At 38.4% G+C, this 26,552-nt stretch overlaps 1 protein-coding gene across 1 annotated transcript in view; it reads left to right on the top strand.

Moving 5' to 3' along the window:
* The window catches only part of LOC146325693 (uncharacterized), a 42,887-nt gene extending 16,991 nt beyond the window's left edge, over nt 1-25,896 (top strand). Inside the window, 2 exon segments of the mRNA XM_084719883.1 lie at nt 1,992-2,137; nt 25,716-25,896. Of these exon segments, the coding sequence (XP_084576009.1) occupies nt 1,992-2,137; nt 25,716-25,896 (327 nt within the window).
* Nucleotides 25,897-26,552: the final 656 nt, after the last annotated feature.

Genomic DNA, 26,552 nt, shown 5'->3' with positions numbered 1-26,552 from the left:
CTGGCAACTTATTATACATACTGTACAGTACAATCTTCACTGATCTCACGATTTGATTCGATTTCACGATGCATTGTGTAGCAGGCTGGCAGCTAACGTCAGCCATATGTAAACGATGTTGTTTACCCCCAGACACAGAAATCTTTTTTGGTCTGAAAAGGTGTTGCATTTAGTGAGATATTGTCATGTTTTGTATCTTAATGTGCAATGTTCGTATTGCACGGTGCATTTAAAATACGATTCAGGGACTGTCGACTGTGATTAACAGCTTCAAATGGCTCTTAATACACACAGTAGTTTTCAGACAGTGTTTAACATTATCAATTAGTAAGCTGTGTTCAATTTTAACTGCTTTCTGAGTATTTTCTTACTGATTACGAGTATAAATTAAAATCTGTGTTTAATCGACAGGGAAAGGCTGGGTGATTCTCTTCTCTTTCTCAGAGTTGGGCAGCAAAGTTGACAGCGTCTCCTCAATTCTTGGCTGGGCTGGCTCCACTGTTTTCTCAGTAGCGCCAGCTGTTAGTTTCTCAGAGTGAAAAGGGCTAATGTGGTTTCTCAAGTCAGTGGTATTTTCAAGGTGTTTGGTTATTGTGTGACAGACTTAACACACAATGTGTGTCTTGTCCAGTTTCTTTCCCAGCAAGTTCATAAAATCTGAAATGTGCCCAGAGATCTATTTTTAAAATGCTAGGTGCATTTTTAATCACAGTCACCTCCCTCCGCTTTATTGCTCTAGCTATGGCACTGTTTGCTACCAGGAAGTTATTTTGAACTTAAGAACTTTATTGTCCAGCCGCAGCTGGAAAATCAAAACGGAACATTTCTATGCTATAATCGATTATGTTCTGTCACTGCATCGATGCAGAATTGTTCACATCCGCATCGCGATGCATCTTAGAAATGACTAATTTTGACACCCCTACTGTACAGTCTTCATGTTATATAGGTGTAATTACTGGTGTCTGACTTGTAAGTAGTATCAAGATGTACTGATCACTGACTTCTGAAAGCTCTGATTTGACTTCAAAATACAGAAATGGCTGAAGGCAAACAAATAGGTTTGTCTCACGTGAGCTGAAGTTTGTCGTTCAAAGTCATTAATTACAAGTTTAATGGACAAAATGTTTCATCATCAATGCACAGCGTCTTCAAATCTCACAGTACCAACTGTGCAAACATACAACTGTCTTAAAATGTCCAGTGTTGGAATGGAATATTGAAACTGCTCCAGTCAAACCATACCTGCATTCAATCTTTTTGGGACCCAAAAAAAATGTATTTATATGTTTTTGCTCGCAGCCAGTCACCACAAGCATTCTTCATAAAAAAGAACCTTCAAGAAAGGTACTGAATGAAGTGCTCCAATTTTAGCAGTAGTATTGGTAATGGTAGTATAATATTTACCCAGCTCTAGTGCTGACTGGATGACATAAAATGGACATTTTGTGTGCATGGGTACAAAACTATAGATTACATTTTGATTACATTTACACTTTGTCACAAACTCCAGTGGTTAGAAGTGGCTGGATGGCTCCATCCAGTGACAGCTGCCAGGTTTTTGGTCTGCCTGCAGTGCTGAGTGCACCTTCACTGTTTCCAAAAACCCTCATTCCAAAAAAGTTCAGACAGCAGCATGTTTATCACTGCAATACATCAACTTTTAGTAAGCATTTGGGAACTGAGGACAATGTTTTAAAAGTGATATTCTTTCTCATTCTTGATATACGACTTCAGGTGCTCAACAGTCTGTTGCTGTATTTTGTGCTTCATAATGCACTACACATTTTCAGTGGGAGGCAGGTCTGGACTGCAGGCAGGTCAGTCTAGTACCTGAAAATGTTTCAAATCATTACATTCTGTTTATATTACAAAGGGTCCAAACTTTTTTGCAATTAGGGTTGTCTGAAATTCTAAGAAAATTAGTTTAACATTAGCTAGATCTGCATATATGTCATGAATTTACCTTCCATATGTATTCTCCGTGCTAGTCATCAGTGACAGTCCAATCCGGCGAGAACGCCACCACCCCGGTCTCCCTCCCCTCCTCGGTATCGAACCAAACCCCACAGTGACCTGGGACGGACCAGCCTGGCCTGAGGGTGGCAGCTCAGACAGAGCTCTGCAGAAGCTGGGGGTGGGGTGACTGTGGGGTTTGGGGGCTCCACCCAGTGAGCTGGAGCAGCTGTGGACACAAGTTACCTGACTTTCTGCCTGGCTCTGATCACCACGTATAATCAGCTCAAGACTTCAGATACTGTGGGAAAATCTATCAACCTTTGTTCATAGTTGATAGTGTAATAATAATGTAATCACTTGTCACTTTAAAGGAATAGTCCACTCATATGCTTATTTGCTTTCTGAATTGTGAAACATTTGAGTTGGTGAAAGTAGTATTATACACTGTGAGGACGTTCAGATTGTTTACATATAAAAGCATTTGGGAACAGTGTTCTACTCTCAAGTTCCACGTCAAGTGTGGACGACAAAAAATTCACTTAAAGGGATAGTTTGGATTATTTCAAGTTGGGTTGCAAGAGATACTTATCCATAGTCAGTGTATTATCTACAGTAGAGAAGCAGCAGAAGTACCAGTGTAGGAAGTTACGCTATACAGGGTCAGCAACAAAATGTAGTTCAGACAAAAAAATCAATATTACTTTAATTGTGTCCTATATATTGAATATTTTCATCACGTTACCTTGCTGTCAGACAGCTTTTACTGATGGGAAACCACCCTTATACACTGTAAAAAAAAAAAAAAATAGTTGAGACAACTTACAATTTCAAGGCGACACACTGCAAGAGATTTCTGAGTTTTCAGTCAAACTTAAACTCTTAAGTTCTGAAATAAACTTGAAGTTTTGCGGAACTATAATCTTTAGTTGAGATAATTAACTTCAATTCTTTAAATAAACTTGACTCTTTGAGTTTTAGGAACTAAAAAAATGTGTTTTAAAATGTGTTCAAATTAAAGCATGAGCTGATTACATACACTGTTAAAAATAGTTGAGACAACTTAAAATTTCAAGGCAATATACTGCAATAGATTTTTCTTTTAAAATTAACAGTTTTTATTTTATAATATTCAAATCAGTCGTATCAGCTGATATACACGTCTGTTTTACACATCCCACCTGTAAACAAGAAGGGTCAACCTATCTATAGAGAGGCTCACAAATCATTAATATACTACTCACCTAATTAACCAAAGAGAGACATGACAGAACAAATAAAATTCTGTAAGTAAGATAGAAGGAATATGGGTCCTGAGAGAATAGGAAAAGAAGTGAGGAAATATTTTTCTGTTCTGTCCTACATCCTATAAAACATCCTTTTATATGCAGTGACTTGTAAAAGATTGTTTTTATTTATTTTTTTAATTTGAGTCCAACTCAAAAGTTTTTAAATAAAATGTAAAAAGTTTTGCTGAATTATAATCTTTAGTTGAGATAATTTACTTTTCTTCTTGAGAGAAACTTAAATCTTTGAGTTATAGCAACTAAAAAAAAAAAAAAAAGGTCACACTGAGCTGGAAACATGATTTGACTTTTTTTGTGATGGAAAAATTACGTTTTAATTTAAAATATTCAAGTTTTAGCATTTACTTTCACTTCAATTAATTTCCTCAATATTTTTTTTTAATTAAATGGTTTGAGTTTCTAAATTTCAAAGCTTTATGTTTGTCTAAAGAATAAAAGTGAATTGTCACAACAAAAGATCAGTAGTAGACTTTTTCAAAACTCAAGAATTTGAGTTGGGCTAAAAACTTTAACATCTATTGCACTCCGTTGCCTTGAAATTTTGAGTTTTCTCAACTTTTTTCAGTGTACAAAGTCAATGCAAACATGCAGATTTACACCAGGTGACACGAATGATGTGAAATTCATGAGCTGAAATGATTTAACTCAAGTGAGAAGTTTGCGTGACGCTATGTAGCGAAAGCCTCCGGACATGTCCTACTATGAAACAGGAAGTGGAGGTCAGTGTCATACCAGCTGTCTGTTCTGGAGACCATGATAAAAAGGAGCTTGCTTGGAGGAAACTAAGTGGGAAAGTTGGACTATCTGGTACGTTCTGAAAACACGCTTTAACATCTATCATCAGCTGTGATTTAGTATGAACCATGTTAACACAACCGCTGGCTTCCCAGTGTCAAAAAAGTGATCATCTGCCAAAAAATGATCCCCATCCACTTTAAAGCCTTCATTCCTTGTGGCATCAGGCTGCTAAATACGGACAGTAGTGTTTTAAATGACTGTTACTTTTTTTTGCACCCAGTTGTATGAACTATAACAAAATACAGTATTTGATTGTATTTATTGCAACTTGTTGTTTCTTAGTATTGCACTGTGTAGGTGGTTCTGTTGCCTCTGATGTAACTGCTGTGCCTGTGAGTTTTGGACTTGTGTGTATGAATGGGGTAAGTTGGAAATGAATCCCCCGTCGTGTTTTCAACACGAATAGTCATCTGATTTTTTTGTTTTTAGTTGATCCAGTCGCTGAACTTTTGTAGCAGTGTTTCTTCCTGGTATGTGTGTATTTAAGTTATGTATTTTTATGTAAATATTCTGTTTCCTTTTTGTCATTGTGAAGCACTTTGTCTTAAATATGAAGTACAAATAAAGTTTACTTGCTTCCTTTTGTTTTATCCTTATCTTTTTGAAATTTTGACTTTTGTAGGATTGAGAAAGCATTTTTACTTTTGCTCCTTTAGGGAAGACTCAGTTCATCCAGATATAAAAAGAAAAATGTTTTTCCTTTTACCTGTAGTGCTGTTTGCCACTCACCAAAACTGTCTAGATGAATAGTTTTGGAAATATACATGTAGAGATGTCAGTCTGCTCTTCAATATAAGAGACCTTGATGGTACTCACTAATGTCTCTCTTCAGAAATCAACTACAGTCTGTGGCCCCTTCCCCGTCCTACCCTCGCTACGCTGATGATTCTCATTCGTATGTCTCATTCAGCCTTTAAGGACTGGACGGCCTCCAACTTCCTCCAACTGAACACAGATAAGACTGGAGTCCTGGTTATTGGTTCAAATTATATCTCCAACAACTCCATTTCCCAGAGGCTCCTTGGCGCTACGTGCAGAATGTTGTCATTTAATCTGTCTATTCTTACCATGATGGTAGTCTAATGAAATACTGGACCTCTCCATAACACTCATCCAATTTTTGAAAAATTGTGGATTGGAGCTAACTGAGGTTATGGCTTTTCTGAATGCATGGTTAGTTGTCTGTAGCCATTTGTATTAGACCTTTTGTTTGCATGAGACAAAAATCATTCACTTATTTAGCTTTATCATTTATCCAGGACTGTGTCACATGTCCTGATTCATGCTACTGTTTTATATTTAGTAGGCTATAAGCTACATATTTATTTTAACTATCACAAGGTCTCATCTGGACTCTTAAATAGATGAAGCAGATGACCTTTAGTGGTCATAGCTTCCTTTGTTGTAATATTAGATTGAGGTAAAATGATTATGGCAACACTTGTTATATTAAAATGTCATTTCAGTCAGACAACTCAGACAACAACAGAATGTTTATTCTGCAGTAGAACATAATGTGAGTTTGCCGTCTTGCCTCCGACTTCATCACTCGCTGCAGGTTAAGTTACATAGAGATGTAAGGGGAGTGATGAGCAAATTCTTGAATTTCTTGATTTGTTTCCAGTGAGATTTTATTAATTCTATACACTGACATTGCCGTTGTAACATTACTGTTGCTGCTCTAGAAACATTTATTTAAAATGTATTATAAAATGTGAATATGTGTTAAAAGTTTCTAATATATTTTAAAGAAGCAGCAATTTATTAATGAAGTATCTATTGATACAATCCCAACAATACCATCCCAAATTACAAATGCATTTAAAGTCCTACATAAGTACAAAATTAAAAGTACTATGTAACTAGTTTTACTGTAGTTCCATACTTAATCCTTTTACTGAAGTACTAAGATAAAAGTAAAAATAGTATTGTATGCAGAAAACAAACAGCAGATGTAGGTCACTCTTTAAAATATGGTATTTTGCCTGATGTAAATTTTGTGTTTTTATTTTATTTGCTCACATGTTAAAATCACAAGGTTTTTCTTCTGGGGGAGGACGCCCTCAGACCCATGTCACCTTTTTAACCTCCTCTGAGTTTGATCGTCTGTGGTTTAGAATGACCCACACTTCTTGTGTATGTGCCAATCTAGCATCACTTCAGTTATCTGGAAGTGACCATTAAGATTTCATCGGTTTAATAATTCCATGCTTGTTTTCATGAACCTATATTGTGTTGTTATGGACCACAAAACATTTGTTAATTTTATACTGACTGTAGGAGGAAGAGGAGTTTATTTGCGTCACCCGTGTCTCACTGAGATCTAAGTTCATGCAGCAGCTGGATCATCTGTCCTCTCAGCTCAGGACAGTTTTCTGAAAGAGAGGAGGAACTGCAGGATGAAAAATAAGGAGTACAAGGTGTGTTTTTCTAACAAATGTCTGCTCATCAGGAATAATTTTGTTTGTTCAATTTATTTTATGTACTGTTCGTGTGTAGGTGTATTCCTCTTGCATACTAAACAACATTTAAGACATTATCTGATTAATGGGAGAACATTTTTATGGCTGCATTTAACTATTATTTTTTAAATGATTAATCTATCAATTATTTTTTCAATTAATCTAACTTTTTTTTAATTATTCAATTATATAACAATTAATTTACCTAAATACATATCAAAGACTTGTCTCATTAATATTTCAATATTTTATTCAACCAAAATTCTGAAAAACAGACACATAAAACACATGAGAATAGTAATAATAGAGGCATATTTTAAAATTTGACTAATTTCCACCCTCCATGTCAGATGCCTGATCAGAAAAATGCTGGACCTTAAATCAAAAGGAGTTATGATGCATGTTAATGTAATAACTAATCACTGTAAGGCCTTCACTGAACTGAAGAATCAGTTTTTTGACTTAAACTGGTGTGTGTGTGTGTGTGTGTGTGTGTGTGTGTGTGTGTGTGTGTGTGTGTGTGTGTGTATGTGTGTGCGTGCACGCGAGTCAAAGCTCTTTCCAACTGACAGAGCTAAACTGCGTCAGCTGATGCTCCCTGATAAATTGTATTTTTTTAGTTAGTTGCCTTGTTTAGTTTTTAATTCTCTGCCATATCAGTGTCATTCTGTGTAAATCCTGTCAACATCTGAGATCACTAAATATTGTAAATATTGCTCAATACTATAATATCATGTTGTTCATGGTGAGAGTTGCCAAGTTTTGTGACTTTTGCTGTTGTGACTGAAAATGAGCTTGATTGTGTCCAGTGGTCGTATTTATTTTGTAATTACAATTTTAAAAGAAAAAAAAAGTTTTGGGGAAACACTTACATTAGCCTGACTTCTCAAAATATAATTTAGTACAAAAAAAAAAAAGTATTTAGTGTTCTCAAATATTGACAGAATTTACACAGAATGAAACTGATATGGCAGAGGACAAGATCCAATCATTAGATCACAACTTAAAAAAAATACAATTTATAAAGAGCTTTGACTCGCACGCAACTTGCACACGCGCAGCTGCCCTAAACGCACACTGAGACACAGTGAAGCCGCTGGTTTTCATGCTGTTTACATCAGCAGCCTATCAGGTAACTCCAGACTCACCTGAATAAAAGCTGCTGCCTCTAAAGGTGAGGGGCCTCCAAAAACTGCACTGCTGCCCTCATGTGGACTAAAGAGGACTGTTGGTCCCAACTTCAAACCACAGACAAGACATGCAACACCGTGGACACCCGTTTTCTCCAGTCTGAAGGGAAAAGAGATCCTGAGAGTTATTAGAACGATGGCTTCTTTTTACTGTCTCAAAATAATGAACTAGTATCTCAAAATAGCTAGACAGTTTCTTAAAAATGAGATAGTATGTTAAATAATGAGAGACTATATTAAATAATGACTAAATTTGTTTATTTTTTCACTAAGGACTGTATATTTCATCAGTTTGAAGACATTTTGAAATAAGTTACATTTTATAATTATGTTAGTCATCATTCTGTGTGACTGCATTTTAAACTATAATTGTAAATTGACACTTCAAGTCTTTCATCATTATTACCTGCTGTCAGGTGTATTGTCTGTATGTCTTTACATGTATGTCCAGGGGAACATCATATTTCAGTGACAGTCTTAATTTGACTGCTGATGCTGCTAAAGTGACAAAATTTTCTTTATGGAGAAAAGTTCTTCTTTTTACTCTTTGATGCTGTTTTCTTGAATGAACACTTCCTGACATACAGACCAGGAAGTGCAGCCATATTTGGTATTTCTAAGGCTTTAAATATGTTAATTTACAAGTCACATGCACGTGCACTCAAATACACACAGGTGGATCATTTAGCGTGTTCCTATGAGCCCACTGTACGAACAAAAGAACGAGAAATTTAAGATGAGAATATGAAAATGTTCTTGCACGAGGCCTGTTGTTTCCCAAAGTCTTGTTTTGTCCTCAACCCAGAGATATTCAGTTTACCATCAGAGAGGAGTAAAGAAACCAGAATAAAAAAAAAATAAATAAATAAAAAAAAAGAGTCAAAACCATGAATTGATTATCTCAGTAGATGGAGATTAATTTTATAGTCGATTAACAATAGATTAATTGTTGCAGATCTGAGTGTTTTATGTTCATTGTTTGGCTTTATTTAGTTGTGTATTTAGCTGCTCCTTCCTCTGCTGTGTGCAATTTATTGATTGACTGATTGATTTAAAGCCTAAAAACTGTGAAATTTCCAACCAGTGAAGCATTTTTTTTCATTAGAGGCCATGATAATGAATTTGTAACTGTGTGCACTGTGCTTGGTAGGATATCATTTTTTTTTATTTGGAAGATACACTTACTTTTATTTTGAAATACACTTACTTTTTTATCCAGATTATGTAATCCCATTACATGTAATCCATTACTCCTCAAGCCTGAACATGAATACATCGACTACTATTCCACCCAGACAGATTGTAACTAAACTGTAAGTACAAGTTTATCCCCACAGCTTGAGGTGGTGAACAAATAAGTGATATTTTCATTTTTCAAATTTTCTCTCCACTTTGATGACTCAGTTTTGTAGTTTGAGTCAGAACCTGAGATATGTCTGCTGAAGAGATAAATATGTAAACATGCTTTGGTGCAGTACAGCGAGAGCAGGAGGGCTGCTGGCAGGAGATTTTAACAGCACAGGTGACATCTCAAACAGCCAGAGATCAGGTACCTGCTCTCTCTCTGCTGTATTCATTATCTATTAAGCCTCTTTGTTTTTGGAAAAATGTTAACAGGCAGTGCAATATTTTTCCCAGCATTCTTCAGTGGACTCTGGAGCAATCAGCTGCAGGAGCAAAATGTTTTTTTGTGTCCATCATTTGAAGTACTTTTCCACAGCCTGGAAAATAGCTGACCATATGGTATCTCTTATCTGTTCGCAGTGCAGACACGTATAGATGAAACTGCATTTCTTAAGTTAGTGCAATTATGTACTAGAACTGTTTTAAAGAAAGAAATACTTTTACTTTGAAACTTTTACTTTCCACCAACTGACATCCTTGGTGTTGGGTGTGTATGTAGTTGGAGTGGTTGTAAGTGTAACAGTCACAGTCAGGAATTATGACCAGTTTTTACAACACAATTTGAGTCTGCCTGTAGTCAGTTGTTGAAATTCATTCTTACCCTCCTCGAAAAATGACAGTCATCTCACCAGCCAGGGGAACTGAACTGTCTGTGACGATGGTCATTTCCTTTCAGGTGGACAGAAAGACAGAGAAAGACCCCTCTGTGACACCCACTGAGGGGAAAAAAGGGAACTTTCCAGGGACAGAAACAAACTTCTGGTGTTAAGGAGGAATTCCATGGACACATGCTGCTTGGTCTGAAGTGAGTAATACCATGATGAGACCAGCAGATGGCAGCATCAGATAAACATATGACAGGATGAGACCCTGAGACCACAGCATCAGCACCACTCCTTCTCCATTCAAAATAAAGTGTTTTCAAATAGCAAGCATCATCAGCTTTTCATCAAAATTAATACAAAAATACCACAAAACATAGTCTTTGTCATTGGTTCCCAACCTGGGGTCCAAGCCCCACTTAGAAGGGCGCCAGAAATCACAGGGGGTCCCCAAGAATTCGTCAGCTCTGAGGTAGTCAGAAATTAGATTTGCATTGGATTTATAGAAAAGTCTGGATACAAAACTGTTTAAACAGATAAATTTCTTTGTCACAGAAATTTGCTCCAATGACATAAAACAAAAAAGTCTGCAAACGAAGATTACTTTCTCTGTCCATCAATCCTGTCAGTCATCTTCTCGATCAATCAATCAATCAGCTAATCAGTCCACTAAATGTCAGAAAATGCTGAAAAATATCAGTGCCTCTCAAAGCCCAGAATGACATCCTCAAGTGTCACCCTTGATTAGTCAGTCATCAAAACATTTCAATCAATCAGTTCAATAGTTAGCAAATAAATAAAAGTTATAAACGATTGGGAAGAGCACAGAAATGAGTCATTTTGATCATCTGTTAAATCTAAAATCCTTAACATAATTGATGAAGGGTCTCCAAATATTCTCAAATATGTGCTGTTTAGCCTTTAAGATGTAAGTCATCCCTTCTAATGGAAGGTTTGACAGAATCTGTCTCGTCCATTGAACAGTGCCTGGTCTGTGGATATTTTTACTGTGCAATACATTTTTTTGTGCTGAGGTCTATAAATGCTCAGTCATTTTTACTATAATTATGTATACAAGCCCAACAGAAAAAACTTTTGCACATACTGGATGTCAATACCAAGAGCAGATTTGGCTGGATGGTTTGACAGCTCAACAAACAAACTATGGCTTGAATAGAGAATGTGATGGCGTCACACTGTGCATGTTATAGTTTCACGAGGTAACAAGAACTGCAATCTGGTAGTTGAAAAAACAAGACAAGCGTTTTGAGTTTAACCTCATTGAATGTAAAAGGTGCAAAAGCTTAAAGAGAATTACGTTTAACTTTGGGCCCAGATACTTCAATAAAGCAGTTATGATCAAGAATTCACAGGAAAATGTCCGGAAAGCACGTTAACAGGCCTGCTTCAGTTCCAGTGTTGTGTGATAGTGGTGCTGAGGCAGGGTGGAGTGAGGAAAAGTTGTTATGGTGTATCAGGAGGTTTATCACTCTAAATCACAGGGAGAGGAAGGTTGAAGAGGAGACACATGGTGATAAGAGCTGCGCAATGGACATTAAATCATGAGGAGGAAAATTTACTTCCGAAAAATAGCCTTTTTTTTCTAAACCATGAAAGAGATGCATCCCAGTGGGTCTAATTGGCCCTTTCTAAGCCCCTCCCCTTTTGTAACTTTGTTAAACTTTCTCCTTTTCCTGTTTCCTGTTCTTAGAAATGGAAAGAAATTGGTAGAAAGAAAAGATGTCATCTAGCTCCATTATATTAGAGAGGAGGCAGATATCTCCAGGCTGATATCTCCAAAATCATCTAGACCAGGAGTGGGCAACTATTTTTCATTGGGGGGAGCACATGAGAAACTGATCAGGCTGCTGTAGGCCAGGCACAAATGATATAAGGTCCCAATAATGGGCAAATCTCTAATAACTGAATGGTCAGTGATCTATATAAGACACTTCTACTGTTGGTCACCCTTTCTGAATTAACCTGTGATGAATTTTGAGATATTTTCTTATCCAAAATGTGATGTTTTACAGTGTACCATGCAGGCTGTGTACAGCTTGCAAAAATAGTAACAGCAAAAGTAGAAGAACAACATAAGCAACATGGATGTGCAGCATTGAGTGAATAAAGTTACAGTTTAATATAAATGATACAGTGAATTATTTTTACCATTGAACACAGCACTGAGACCTTTCAAAATAAAGGTCTGATAATGGTTTAATGGTAAGCAAAATGTTGTTTTAAGACTGTCTTTGCCAGATGTTGCCCAGGTCTGATCTAGATGGATAAATAGCACTGCAGGTAAGAGAAACCTTTAAGTCTGGACCAAAGTTGTTAACTGACTGACCATCGATTTTGTCATCCCTGCAGCCATGCCTCCAGCAACCAATTATCTCAGGGTGTTTAAGGACTGCTTGGAAGTTTTGAAGTTGCAGGTTTGATCCTCAGGTGATGCCGTCCATTTTAAAAGACTAAAAAAGGCTGATGAGCTCCAAGTTTTTTTGATACCAGGTTCTTAAAAGAGCCTGCTGAACAACCAGGCCTTCAGTGGAACCTGCATCCATGTCTCTCTCTCTCTCTCTCTCTGTGTGTGTGTGTGTGTGTGTGTGTGTGTGTGTGTGTGTGTGTGTGTGTGTAACTACAGAAGAGAGACTCAGTCAGAGGTTGAGTAATCACTACAAGTGTCATATCCATGCAAAGGTCTGAGTGTAAATACTGTCCCTTACACACACACACACACACACACACACACACACACACACACACACACACACACACTGGGTACTCCATCACTGCTCAGGCATATAGAGTGTTTGACCCCTCGTGAGTCATTTGAATCCAACATGAGCATGTTTACATTCTGACCAACATGCCAGGGTTGTCTGGCGCCCAGAGTCCATAACACAGTCGCAACAATACAACATGAAGAGCAGTAAAGTCATATTAGTCTGCCATAAAGTCATATATAATATAATTATTATTGCTATTATTATAGAACTTTTCTTCCTGAGGACCCATTTTTTTAAAACTACGAAATATTGTGACCCATTTGTGCATAAATTAATGTTCCTGAGCATTTTTACTGTCATTTCTGCATCACCGTATATTATCTGAAAACCTATACACATGATAAAACTTTAGAAATGACAAATGAATTCATTTAGGCTGAGTGAACAGGCCATCTCATTGTTTTTATTTGTTCTCGTAAGGAAAACAATGTAGGACACTTTAACCACCTTCATAAATAAGACAAAGTAAGTGTATTTAGACAGAATTAACAGGCTCTTTTTCATCTCATCAGTAAAAAAGTATACATAATACATAATGTTTTATAAAAGGTGTACTGCAGATATGAGTCTTAAACTTGCTGATTTTTTCCCCATAGTCTTTTATTTATTCAGGGACCCAAATAAAATCTCCTGTGACCCACCTGGGGGTCTCGACCCAGTCTTTGGAAATGACTGGTATAGTGTAATAATGAGAATAGTGATTAGTATTAATTTCTTATTACAAAACCAGTCAAGATCAATGTGATTTCAGAGAAGAGGAAGGTCATGACAGTGTAAACCACAAGTAAATAGGCAGGTTATACAATGTATGTGTATGTGTGTTTGTGTGTGTGTGTATGTGTGTCAGTCAGTATCATGGCATAGAAAATGTTAATGAGCTGTTTCCGTTCATCCATTCATGTGGAAAACTAATTCTATTAAAAAACAGAGAGACAAAGCAAGAAGAGGCGACAGAGGCCTTTGGTTAATGTATGTTGGCTGCATATAAACGCTGAGGAAAAAAGAAATCTTTTTTAAATTACTGGGAAATGTAAATTTACTTTCCCAGTCCTCGCTGCTGTCAGTGTGTCAGTGACATGAGATCTAGTTACTGAAAATGCAACAGAAAAATACTGTTATCAGGTCAGACGTTTGATACACGGCTGATGTAAACTGATTTTATTTTTCATTTTTGTTTTCAGCTCAGTTTAGAGTGTTTATTAGTTAGTATTAGTTTTATTATTATTTTTATAATAATATGGGTGGCATTTGTTGGAGTAGAGATAGGCAGTAATTCAATTACATGTAATTAAAATATATTTCATGACTTTTGAGTATTTTGTAATTTGTATTTTGTTGAGCAAATAAAGTAAGATATATCAGAATACTTTAAAAACTTGTATTTGTGTATTTGAAATACTTAAAAACAATTTAATGTGTAATTTTATTCTTAAATAACAAGAAACCCTGTGCACAATTAATCTAATCTCAGTCTTTGGCTAAATGTCTCGGTCTATAATCAAAATATGATCAGATTTTACAGCTAGTAGAAGTTTACTTTCTTTCTACTCAAAAAAGAAAGTAATTCTACTGCAGAAAAAAGTAGTTCCTATATGGAAACTGCTCACAACAAGATCTGTGGATTATCGTGAGTTACCTGGTCACGATTTTTGGAAAGAGAGTGCCATTTAGTCTGGAGAGAAGGCAGATGTCTCTACTGTTGGTGGTGATGGATAAATAGCACTTCAAGCCATGGGAAAAATATGTACTTTTGAATTTGCTCTGTTTTATATGACTGTTGACAGCTGACTTCTTACTCTTCTTATCTTTTTCTCTGGCATTGATGAGATATCTTGTCATTTAAGACACAATGCCCCCCCGCCAGTGACGAGATCTTCTGTCAGTTGCTGTTTTCACTGCCAGGTGGAAGGGAATGTTTTGACGGAGCATCTGACAAAAATTTGTCTCTTGAAGAATAAGAGAACCGCTGGAATTCAGCAGCAGCAGAAGAAGATGATGTTTTGTAGCGTGGAAGCATCAGTGCTCAGCTGCAGAACCGTGTGACAGAGAGCACTGTGACCCGGGCACAGAGCGAGGCTGCTCAAAACGCAGCAATAGGCTCTACTTTCAGGTATCTGCATTATTTTACCATTTCATTTATGCCATCAGCTGTGTCAGAGTTGTGTTAAGTTACTGCTGATGAAACCCCCGAAAGAAAACATTTCCTGTCTGAGCTGCTCCATAATAATGAAACAACAGGGGACTTTTATTGTGAAGAATTTAAGGAAAGAGGGTGTTTATCCCAGAGACACATATGAGCCTTATTTGTTGCTTTACAGCAGCTCTATTTGAGCCTCCTCGTGCTTGTCTTCACCTTAATGACACACTTTCAAGTGGGTAGCCCTGTTGTAATGGAAATGCAAACCCCTGCCTTGCTTGGATGCACACAGCTAGTGTTAGCCACGCAGGTGACAGTGATGTCCCAGACGTAACATGAAGTGAGAAAAAAAAACAAAAATTCATGTTCTATAACATGATATTCTATAACACCAGGGCGTACCTTCTGATTAAATGCAGAAGAACCTGAAGGCAAAGCAACAGACCAACTCCTGGAGTGCTTTTCATTACATTAAATTTTGCATCCTCATCTCCTCTCTCCTTCATTGACCCGGAAGTCACCATGATGAAGGATTCTCCAATTGCTTAAATGCACCTGGAGGAGACGTGGGGTGAGGAGAGAGGAGGCTTCTGGAGGAGCTCAGCGCGAGGACACACCGGTGTATCCTAAGCCGAAGTCTTTTATCAATTAAGGGGCGTGCTGGTAAAATGATGCACTCCACATGTGGCGCACATTTGAAGCATGGCGGGAGCAGGTCTTCACAAATGTAAGTAGTCTGTGATCTTGATTCTTGTTTCAACTGTGTCCTTTTAACAACTGTATATTTCACTAAGAAAGAAAATGAAAATGCTTGGTATATTACGGTACATTAAACCAAGGCTGTTGGTTTAATGTACCGCACACCTGTCCTCTGTTACGCTTCTAGTGGCATATAATTTAAACCTTATATAAATATCAACTAACAGTACTAATATGGCACTGATTTCATATATGATGGTGTCAGATGTCTTTACACAGTTGACACTGATAATCTGCTGTCTTATCATCATCCTATTCTGTAGAATAAACTGTATATAGGAAAATGCACGCAGGCAAGGTATTTGAAAGCAGCTAATTGCCTGTAACACCTCCTTTTTTCATCCCTCAGAAAAAAATACTGACTGAGTAGGGTCTCCAATCAACGGTGAGCGCTTATCAAGTCTCAAAAAAGTGGGACAACCTGAAGCAAAAATATAAGGTATGCAGGCTGTTTGTTTCTGTTAACCTTATTTCAATAAGCTTTCTGCTTAGTGAATGAATTTATCTTGGCACACATTTGTTCAACAGTCTTGTCTTAGCCTTGACCTTTCTATTTTCAGGAGTTCAAAAATCAGAGGACAGAGGAGAGGCCACAGCAGCCACGTGGCCCTGGTTGACCCTGATGCACGAGGCCATTGGGGGGCGGGCCATCTATTGTGCCTCCCGTCCTGATTGATTGGTGCATCGGGGAAAACCAGCCATCAGCTGATGGTGTGGCCTTTCTCCTGAAGATAGTGGGCCGACATCACCATCATCATCATCATCAGCACAGCGGCCTGTCCCCGTCCTTACAAAAGAAGGGAAAGCAGGTTGCATTTATTTTATTTTTTTCCTTTTGTTTTGCCAATGCTCTAAAGGCCAAAATATGTTTGGATTAATCTTTGGTTCAGTTTGAATAAACTTCTGTACTAATTAAATTAAATGTTGTTATTTCAGTTTGCTGTGACCAAACACATTTCAAGCTGAGGAACAGGTGGACACATTTTTACTGTAATAGAGACCAGACATTACAAAAATGTCTATTTTTCTCTTTTTTTTTTGTAAAGTGTCTGAGTGTCCGGAAAGGCACTACAAGTATAATGTATTATTATTAAAAATCCCAAATGAATAACAGTACACTCGCAAAACCCTAAACCCTAGACGCAGTTTATTCTCACAGTTACATGATGAAACACAATATCATGCACCGTCAGTCTGTGTGTGATGTGTCTGGCACTTTAGGATATAAAGGTGACTAACTTTTTTTAATGAGTGATCAAACAACACAAACCCATGCATATATTAGATGAATTAAAAGAAAGTTTAAATGATCCACATATTTAAAACAAATTACAAAGTTAAAGTCTACTGTGAGTTTTTAGAATTTGTTCATAAGTAAAGGCTGCAGTCCCTTTGACAGCTAATACAGCTGTGCAACACGTCATCAGTAATTGAATTCGCTTCAGACCGATGCTGTGGAATGAGGATTTTTCATTTCGGATTTTCGTCTCCTCTGTCCTCGTGTCTTTTCCTCGCATCCCTCATTCATTTCCTTGCTGGGTGGAGCTAAGACGCGAGGAAAGGAAACGAGTTGAGGAGACAAGGAGACCAGTTTACTGAATGAAAAGCACCCCTAGTCTGTCAGGACCAAACATCCTTCACATGTTTGCTCTCAGTCTGTCTCTGTGTGTTGCTGAGTGTGGCCTGCTGGTTCCCTCCTCCTCCAGCTGCTGATCCTGCTCACCTGCACCTCATCCACTTAATAAATCCACAATCAGACATCCAGACTCTGCCAGATCATTCAGTCTCCCATGAAATTCATCTTCTCTGTGTGTCTGATTCTTCACGCCAGCTTCACCAGGAAACCAGTCATGACCAGCCTCATTTCTGGTTCCTGTCACCCAGTTGGATTGTTCAGTCATCAGCTCCTCTGCCTGCTCTGCTCCATCACACTTAGCCCGCCTCAGCCAGAATTCAACCAAGTCTTCAGCGTGCCATCTACAAATCACAATAAACTGTCCTAAACCATTCTCAGTCTCCAGGTTGTGTTTGCCTTTGGGTCTAAAATTGAACTGTTGAACTGAACTGTGAAAGTTTGACATGTGGGAAACACTGTCCATCAAGTGCAACAGACGCAACAGTCTCTGACGTCCTGCTGTTTGGGCAGCCCAAGTCAAGTAAAATGTGAATTATATGGTGAATTAAGCTAATACTGAAATACAGGCCGGCAGTGAAGGAAATGGGACTGGAGGGGCAGATGACCCCCTAAAAATGCAAAATGAAATTAAAGATCAAAATTGGCTAGCATGAAGTAATCATGATCAAACCATTCAAACTAACTTAAAGCTACTACAAGTAACGGTCATATTGTGTTGATTTTGGAGGCCCTTGTGTGATGACCACAAATATAACATCAAAAATAAATTTATACAAACAAAAAATCTCCCTATTTCTTTTTAACTGGCTAATGTAGTACTCACTATAACTTTGCCTGGTAAAATGTAAACAGAGGCTCATTTCATCTGATTTCATGGAGAATCCAATCAGGTGGCATGACATTAAGAATAATGATATAGAGATAGCCAATCCTCTTGCTGATGGTCTTGTTAACTAATATAGGTCATATAGAGACATTGTTATTAAATTGATACTGTTTCCAAAACCAGTTAAAAGCTCCTTGCTGTAGCTTTAATATGAACTTTGCAGTAGGTGCTTCGCCATCTGTTGCCTCCTCTAAAACTTAAATTGTATTTGTGGGAGCTGTAGTCATAGTAACAATGTAGATATAATGATGAAGGCTTTGAGAGACTTCTCAGAGGTGTCAGCAGGTCACTTAAAAAATCCACCATGAATCTTGTCTAATCTCTGGGATGAGAAGGGATGAATGATTAATGATGCTCCTAATCTGAATCCAGATCTTGATCCCCCTGTGTTGCAGTTGAATATTGTAAAACTGTCCTATGATATGATTGGTTGTTTAAAAAAACATTGTGCTAGTTGTTGTAAAAAATAACTGTTGGTTGTTGTAAAAAAAAAACAAAAACAAACAAACCCTATGTTGTAATTGGCTGTTGGAAGAAAAAAAAAAGATTTGATTGGTTGTTATGAAAGCCACCTGTCTTTTCACTGGCTGTTGTATAATCCTCCCTTCTGTTGTGATTGGCTATTGTCAAATCCCTATCTTGTGACTGGCTGTTGTAAAAACACCCTTTTTTGTGATCAGTTGTTGTAAAATCCCCCCGTGCTGTAAAATCCCTTTATTTTGTGACTGGCTTTTGCAAATTTCCCATGTAGTAATTAATGTTAAAATATACTGATATATCAATAAACATCAACACTAAAAACTTGAAATGCTTTTGAGAATTTTTTCACAGTATCAACAGTCTAGACACACTGTTGCAGTACCCACATACCTACAGTTGCTGTCATCTTCTCATTTGCTATGCTATAGCCTCATTATATCTGTGATATAAATGTAAAATTTCATGCCCTCAATGTTGAGTAGATTTTTCACCATGATATCGAAAATTCTATTTAATACTGATATTTTTCAAGGTATCACATCGAAATGTGAAATTCCATTTACATTATTGTGACAACACCGATGAGAGGAACGTTTTGTCAAGGCCATTGTGAAGACTGGATGTCAGCTACATGAATGCTCACCCAACCTCATTGTGTGCTCCAGTCAATATATGCACCTCATGCGGCCAGACAGAATTCTCATTAAGGCGCCTATGGACTATCATGACCCCAGCTTCAGGTCAGCCATGAGGTCCTTCTGGCCATCAAACTACACAGCAAAGACTCATGCATATATTGGTGCACTGTCAATCTACTAACCAAAGGAAACTGTTTCTTCTTTCTTCTTCTTCTTCTTTGTGTGATCTCCTGTGTCTTGAATGCTCTAAAGTATGTCCCATGCGGCAAGCACACCAGCTACCATCTTAATGGACATCTTACTCCTGCTGGTACCTGTGACATTTTTAATTAACTTAATGTGCTGACCACACGTGATTAGATTCAGCAGCTGGATTGCTGAATGACAGTGACTGTATGAACCTGCTCATCACAGTGGTGTAGTTAATAGCATGGCGATGCAAGGTTTGAGACCGTTCTGTCATTGCCATCAGTGAGCAGGTAGCTTAACAGTGGCAGAGGCAAACTATGACAAATGACTCCATTATAATGTAAATACAAGTGAATGTGTAACCAGCTGGTTAAAAGGGCTCATCCACTTGTGTCTCTGTGTGGTCTAATGAATGTCCATCATTTCTTCGTCGCATGCGGGGATGAATAACCCCTTACTTGTTGAGGCCACCATGCACAGCACATCTACGTCCTGGTTCTCATCCATCCTCCACACAGCTGCAGACCCACCACAGGCATTTCAGTAACGGTGCATTTTGCCCACCTGATTATGTTGACTTGTTCACATGTTGATTTGGTCATATTTCCTGGCTTTTTTGTGCTTCAACCATAGATAAGTAGGCTATGTAGTTAAATAGTTTGGACTTTTATGTTTTTATGATCGCAAGCTTGCACAAGGTCTTTTATTTTGAAAATACATTGGGCAGGAAGTCAGATACAAACACCACAGAGAATCTGTAGCTCGATGATGTAGCACAGGCATAACGCGACATACCTGACTTTATTAGTCTACTGTAAACTTCTTGGACCCAGTAAAGGTAAATTTCCTATAAACTTATGACTGAAATGTCATCCAAAGGCACACTGGACGGAATTCAAATTTGCATAATTAGCTTATTATCAGGTAAAATAAAGAGGAAAATCCAAAAATTGTTTTAGATTTCCTTAAGTATGTTTCAATGCTTGAACTGCATAATGCATATAAAATATAATAAAGCATATTATTATTATATTAATCACTAACATCATATTTAATGAATAAAAGCATTATTTAAGGTGTTTTTTGCTGGTATGTTGTCACTATCATGTTACAGTGCTCATGGTTAAATGATGCTTGCCATTGCAACCATACTTTCACCTAAACTACAAGCAAATCGTTAGAAATACAAGCTTGTTCCGATGAAAAGTGTATCAGGTAGCTAACATTAGCCAGGTGGCAATAAAGTTAACTAAAGTACAGTTTCATAACAGTGACATACCTTCATCTGCACATAATTGCACTTGGATTTCACAAACATGGACTCAGGCATAATTTTAATCATTTTAGTTAACTTGAGAGCTGATCTATTTCCAGTTTTTGGCAAATAATTACCTCATTGTTCTAGTTACTCAAAATGCATAACATGTAACTCGCAGCAACCAAGCTCATTTTTATCTGCTTAGCATATAGATGATGTTTTAATCATAAAAGTTCATAGGAAACATTGCATTCATATGTAACATACAGGAGTTTCCAGGGGATTGCAAATGATGTGCTGCCATCCTCAGAAAAATCCTCCAGTTGTAGAAGACGGCGACTCACAAAGACCGACAGGCCTGTCCGCTGCTCTCAAGGGTGAGAAACTTGTGAAAAGAAAAAAAAAAAACTGGAGGACTGATCCAAAAGCACTGGAGCGCACAGACTGAGGCAACAAAACTTTTTATTATTATGAGACAAACGTTTCAAAGCGCACTGAGTCATCAGAGTCAAACAATTGGAGGCTCACATCCTCTTAAATCACCTCCTCTAATCAGGCTCTGATTGAACACAGGCGGAAACTACAGGGAGGGGGTAAATACCAACAGCAGTTACTGCACAAAACAAATACAGAGCACACAACAAATGACAAATTACTCATATTAAAACAACTCATGTCACAAAACATCAAGTGCGCAACCTGTAGAAAAATATGATTAATTGATAAAAATGTACCATACAACTGTACAGACAGTCAGCAGACATCATTAACAGCCTGTATCAGGCAAAATAATAGAACAAGGAGAGCTTGGCTTGAGGCTACAAAAGAGCAGAGAAGCTACACTCCTTGTTAAGGTGGACTTAACATTTTCTTTGTCCCTTAATAATTAATTAATTAAAACAGCAGAGAAAAATGTTATATCATATTGGAAAGAAAAGAGAAGAGAGAAATCTGAATCACAATTGATAAACTCTATCTTCAATAGAGATGTGTGGATCGACTCTGCCGTCACACAAAACTGCACATACACATAATCCATCCACTCACCAATTATTGTCTTTAATTTAGAGACCCATACCCGCAGTTTAAGGCAGCCCCTGATGTTCTGTCAGTCGAGCAGGTTGTGACAGGTTGTAAACTTTACGAAACGAGTCTCTAAATCACCACAAACCACAAAACTGATGATGATGGAAGCAGAGAAGAGGAGCGCAGAGGTGATGCGGTTTGAGCCACAGGCGCACAGCAGAGCGCACAGGACAGGTGACGCTTGCTTGTTTACTTGAGCTTGTTTTTGACACGACAAGCTCAGACTGTTGTTTTAAGCGTCTGACTTTTTTTTTTTAGAATATGATACATTTTGCTTAACCAGAAACAGCTGTTTAAATTGCTCTCGCCAAACAAACCAGACTTCTACATCAGCGGCAGCTTCATTCACACTTGACAGAAACAAAAGAAAACTCAACGGAAAGTCTTGGTTTATCTTTTCACCAGCTATAGTTTGGTTTGAAATAATCCCTCAATTAAAAGGAGGGCGGGGTTTGCGGGTGCAGGTGATGTCGGACAGCGGCTGCTGCAGCCTCAGGAGAGAAGCTTTGTAGGTCCACTGATTTTATGAATGAACTATACACTGATGCACATCACAGATGGTGAAAAAAGACATTCAAATGTGAGTTGTAAAACATGTGCATATAGGCTCATATGTAAATTTAGTGTGGCGAGACAGGACCCCGCAACAAACATAATGAGTCTGCTCTCCTCATTAGTGCCCGCCTGTTAACAAATCAAGCATGTAATGTGTACACATTTTAGAGAAAATAATTCATATTTTACTCATTAATCTGATGTGTTCATTTTTATGATCCACCCACTCAGTCTGCCGTTTATCTGCATGTATAATTGCAGCCCCTGCATCTCTAATCTGCAAACAAATCTATAATCATGTGACAAAATATGAGTCAAATAAAAGATAAATTGTGTTAAGACACATTTGATGATCTTGAAAGGCGCTGTCACTCAAAGGCACTGGTGGGTTCACACTTGGCCAGTTACATCTCTTGTTTCACTCAGAAGTCTTCAGAAGATGGGCCCGGCAGGAATTGTCACCCCCAAATTTTCTTGCTTGTGTATTTATCGGCGTTGAGATGGCCCCAAAGCTGGGATGGGGACGATGAGCATGGCTGCTGTGGCCTCAGATATTTCTATCCTTCACCGTATCTGTTTGTACCATTTGGGGGACAAATGATTACTATGATCTTATTATATACAGGATAACAATTACTACACTAATATGAGAGTTGTGTGTGCTTTTTTTTGGACATCTCATCAAATTCATCATAGCGCCCCTTGAACAGGATTTTTTTTCAAGGGCTGGGAGCATTGGAGAGGGCTGTGGTACAAGGGCAAACGTCTCAGGGGTCAAGAAAGAGGTTGCAACAACCTAAGAGTGCTAGTTATGTTTACAGAAGGAGGTGGGGAGTTGTCATGCTAATGGCTGTGCATGTAAAAAACCCTTCAAACTTTGCTATTTTTCTCTCTTTAATCTGTTATTTTTCAGCGTTATTGCTGTAACACGCATCACCTATGACAGAACTACACTTGGATGCATTTGAAAATGAAGAATTGGGTTTGTATTAAAGAGCAGCAGACCCTGAGATGATCCACAAATGGAGTTGGCATTTTTTCAACATGCAGTCAGATCAGCTGGATGCACCGCTGCAGGTGACCGCCCCAGGAGGAGAGGAGGTGAATGGATAAGAGCCGTGCTACAGCTGCGAGTGAAGGCTGCTGCTGGATAACGTCTGGCCAGGAAAATGAAACAGACAGAATGGAACATCGGGACATCACAGAGTGTTGTGACCACGCAGACAGACCTGCTGCACAAGTCGCACCTCAGGGATGGATCACACTCTGAGCTGACAGGATGCAACACAAGTCCAGCCTCGAGCTCAAACTCAGTCAAAGTCTATAGACAATGGGCCTCATGCAAGAACATTTTCATAGTCTTATCTTAAATTTCTCTTACTTTTGTTTGTGTGGTGGGCTCGTACAAATATGTCACATCAGATTCAGCAAATATGCTTAACTTAAGATACCCGTGTAAATGATTCATCTGTGCATCTCCACAGTGTCAGCAGTGGAATTAAAAGACCTGCTAAGGCAAAGAAACGGGAAAAGCGAATACTGTTAATGCCGCGTGGGCAGTATGGAGACATTTGACCTTGTTTTTCATTTGAAAACTGGTCTCCAGCAACCTCCATTATTTAGAAGATTCTGCAGTGCTGTGTTATGTGGACTTACAAACTAAACCCAAACTGCAATCAATCAGGGTGAGCAGATAATGACTGGATTTTTATTTTTGGGTGAACTATTACTTTACTTTAAGTCACACGTAGACTTTGCTATGAGATAAGATTATTTTCCACATCTAAGTAAGATTTTATAAAGTACTACTTAAATGTGGCTTCAAGCATAATTTATACTTAAAATCCAATATAATCTTGTCTGTTTTATAAATGAGGGCTCAAAATTCAAATCATCCTGACACTTCACAAAAAAAAAAAAAAAAAAATTCTAGACATGGGATTCATTCCAGACCTTGAACAAAATAAAAATCTAATAAAAATGTAGTTATGTGAAACTTCACAGAATGTCTCAAGCTACAAATGTTTCTGAGAGGAGAATTCAGAGCATCAGTTTTGCCAGTGTTAATATAAATATGAAAAATTCTTACACTAGTTTGGATGGTTCCATCCGATGTTCCATCACAGCTGTGTTAAAAGAGAAATTTGTAATATATTTACTGTAATAAGTCATAAAAGTGGCCATGATGTGTCATCAGACATCAAGGAAACATGTTGAAATACTCACCTCTCTGACATGAACATTACACCACGGTGCTCCCCTTTAAAATATCTAATCCGGACTGGAATAAGTGTTTTTTTATGTCTGCTTCACATTAATCAGGGTTCAAACTAATGCCGGAAGTTCTTCGAACGACTAAGTGTCTGTTTATGAGTTGGAAGAAATCATTAAAAATCTTGTAGAACTTGTAGATGTATAACGGTTAAATTGAGCAAAATATTCTGGCGTGCAGCCACTGAACTCAAAGCCCAGAGTGTGTATTTTCAGAGCAGTGGGCTTTTGTTTCCAGGGTAAGGCTCTTAGCTTTACACTGACAGACAACTGACAGTTATAAACAGCTGATCAGCTTACAGAGGAGGACTCGTCCTTGCTTGTTGTTGTCAATTTACGATGCTGTGTGCATCTTGCCCCCTTATAGTGCCTCTGCAGCCTGCAGAGCTTCTCCAAGTCTACAGAGGAGGGTGGGGAGAAACAACATGCTTCAACCACAGATTGTATGTCATATAGGGCCTCAGCGTATTTCATACACAGTCTGTGGCTCCAACTCGCTATTTGGACTCATTTTTGCACAGGCAAATGTTGCATATTACTCCTTTAAGCATTTCTTTACCACAGTTACTCTGTAAATGTCCCTGGAGGAAACTGTACTATAACTCTCCCCCTCTCAGCTCTATGGTGCCCTGTCACATCCGTCTAACTCCAAAACCAAGGATGCTCTGCCTGCGTGGCAGCTAGATGAGATGAACCAGTGATTTGTTGTGTACTGCAGCAGCTACCATTCAGAAGCCGCATGCATCCAAGGCCAAGTGACAAGGACATGTAAACAGTGGACAGAGTAAAAACATGGAGCACTGACACAACATGATCCTGGCCTTGTTTCCTGAACGCACCATCTTAGAGGTGAAGAGGGTTTTGTAGAAGTGACACAGCACTCGTACCAAAATGTTTTAATCAGCCCTCCCACTCGACCTGCGACTTTAATGCTCACACTGCACATATGAATTTACCTGCTACAACATCGGCGCTCACACTGACGGTGAACATGGAACCATGGACCCCTCCCCCCCGTTCCAGTAGTTTATTCAGTGAACCTCCTCAATAGCAGTTTTCTGGAAGTCAGCTATGACTGTTTTATTGTGGATATCATTCATTCTTTTTTAGAAGTACTTGAATGTTGGTTGGCTGCATAAAAAAATCCACTTTTCAGAGCAAAAAGAGGGACAAAACTGTGATTTTGTGAAACACATTTTAAAGCAGAATATCATCTTCACATTTTTGCTTTTTTTATCACTTCATATTATGTGTGTGACATCACTGTCACCAGTGTGGTTAACATTACATGTGTGTGTACACTCTGTCCAAGACATCTGGGGGCTGGAGCGCTGTGGCGTGACTCACAGGGGCTGCGGTGGGAGGAGCCTTGCTGTGACCCGGCTGCTGTGGAGGTCCGGGGACCGCAGCGTGAGCAAGTCCTGCTGTTTGCGGTGCTCTTTGACCGGCTGCGGCGTGACTCCCAGGGGCTGCAGGGTCATGATGCTCTCTGACCCACGGATCTGTAGCTGAGCACTGACGCTTTCACGCTAGATAACACCATGTTCAATTCCAATGGTTCCCTTCCTCTTCCAGTAATGATTTTTTGTCAGATGATGTGTCACAGCGTCCTGTACCACCTCATGGGGAAAACAGCAATTGATGATATCTCATCAACGATGGGAATTGTGATTGGCTGCTACCTTGGCCAGGTCTCTCTTCTAAAAGAATAGGACATCCTGGTTAAATAACAGGTTAAAATAAAACAAATAAAATTAACAGAAAGTGAGAACAGATTTAAAGCACAGAGGCGAGACTAAAGGCCAGTCCTTGTTTTACAGGGTTAATTAAATTAAATCTGAAGCCCTGGTCACACCAGAGAGGACAAGCCCATGTCCTTGTGAAATATATGATTCTCGAAGCTCTTTGACATGGACACTGCAGTATTTATACTTTGACAGATAAAGGTTAAATGAAAGTCGATGAGGGATGAGGTGCTGTATCGGACTCTCCATCTCACCATTCCCTGAAAAATCTGTGCTGTCAAGATGATTTGCTGAAGGCCTTTACGCAGCAAATATGTTAACATCGTAGGACAGCTATAATTAATAACACTGATTTAGTTCCATTTAGATTTCACTTACTGAGATACTTAAATTAGCAGAGCCTT

This window comes from Lutjanus erythropterus, chromosome 6 (assembly GCF_056507025.1).
Source record: "Lutjanus erythropterus isolate fLutEry1 chromosome 6, fLutEry1.hap2, whole genome shotgun sequence".
Lineage (NCBI taxonomy): Eukaryota > Metazoa > Chordata > Actinopteri > Lutjaniformes > Lutjanidae > Lutjanus > Lutjanus erythropterus.
Note: the sequence above shows the minus strand (reverse complement) of the source record. Positions and strands in the feature narration are given on the sequence as shown.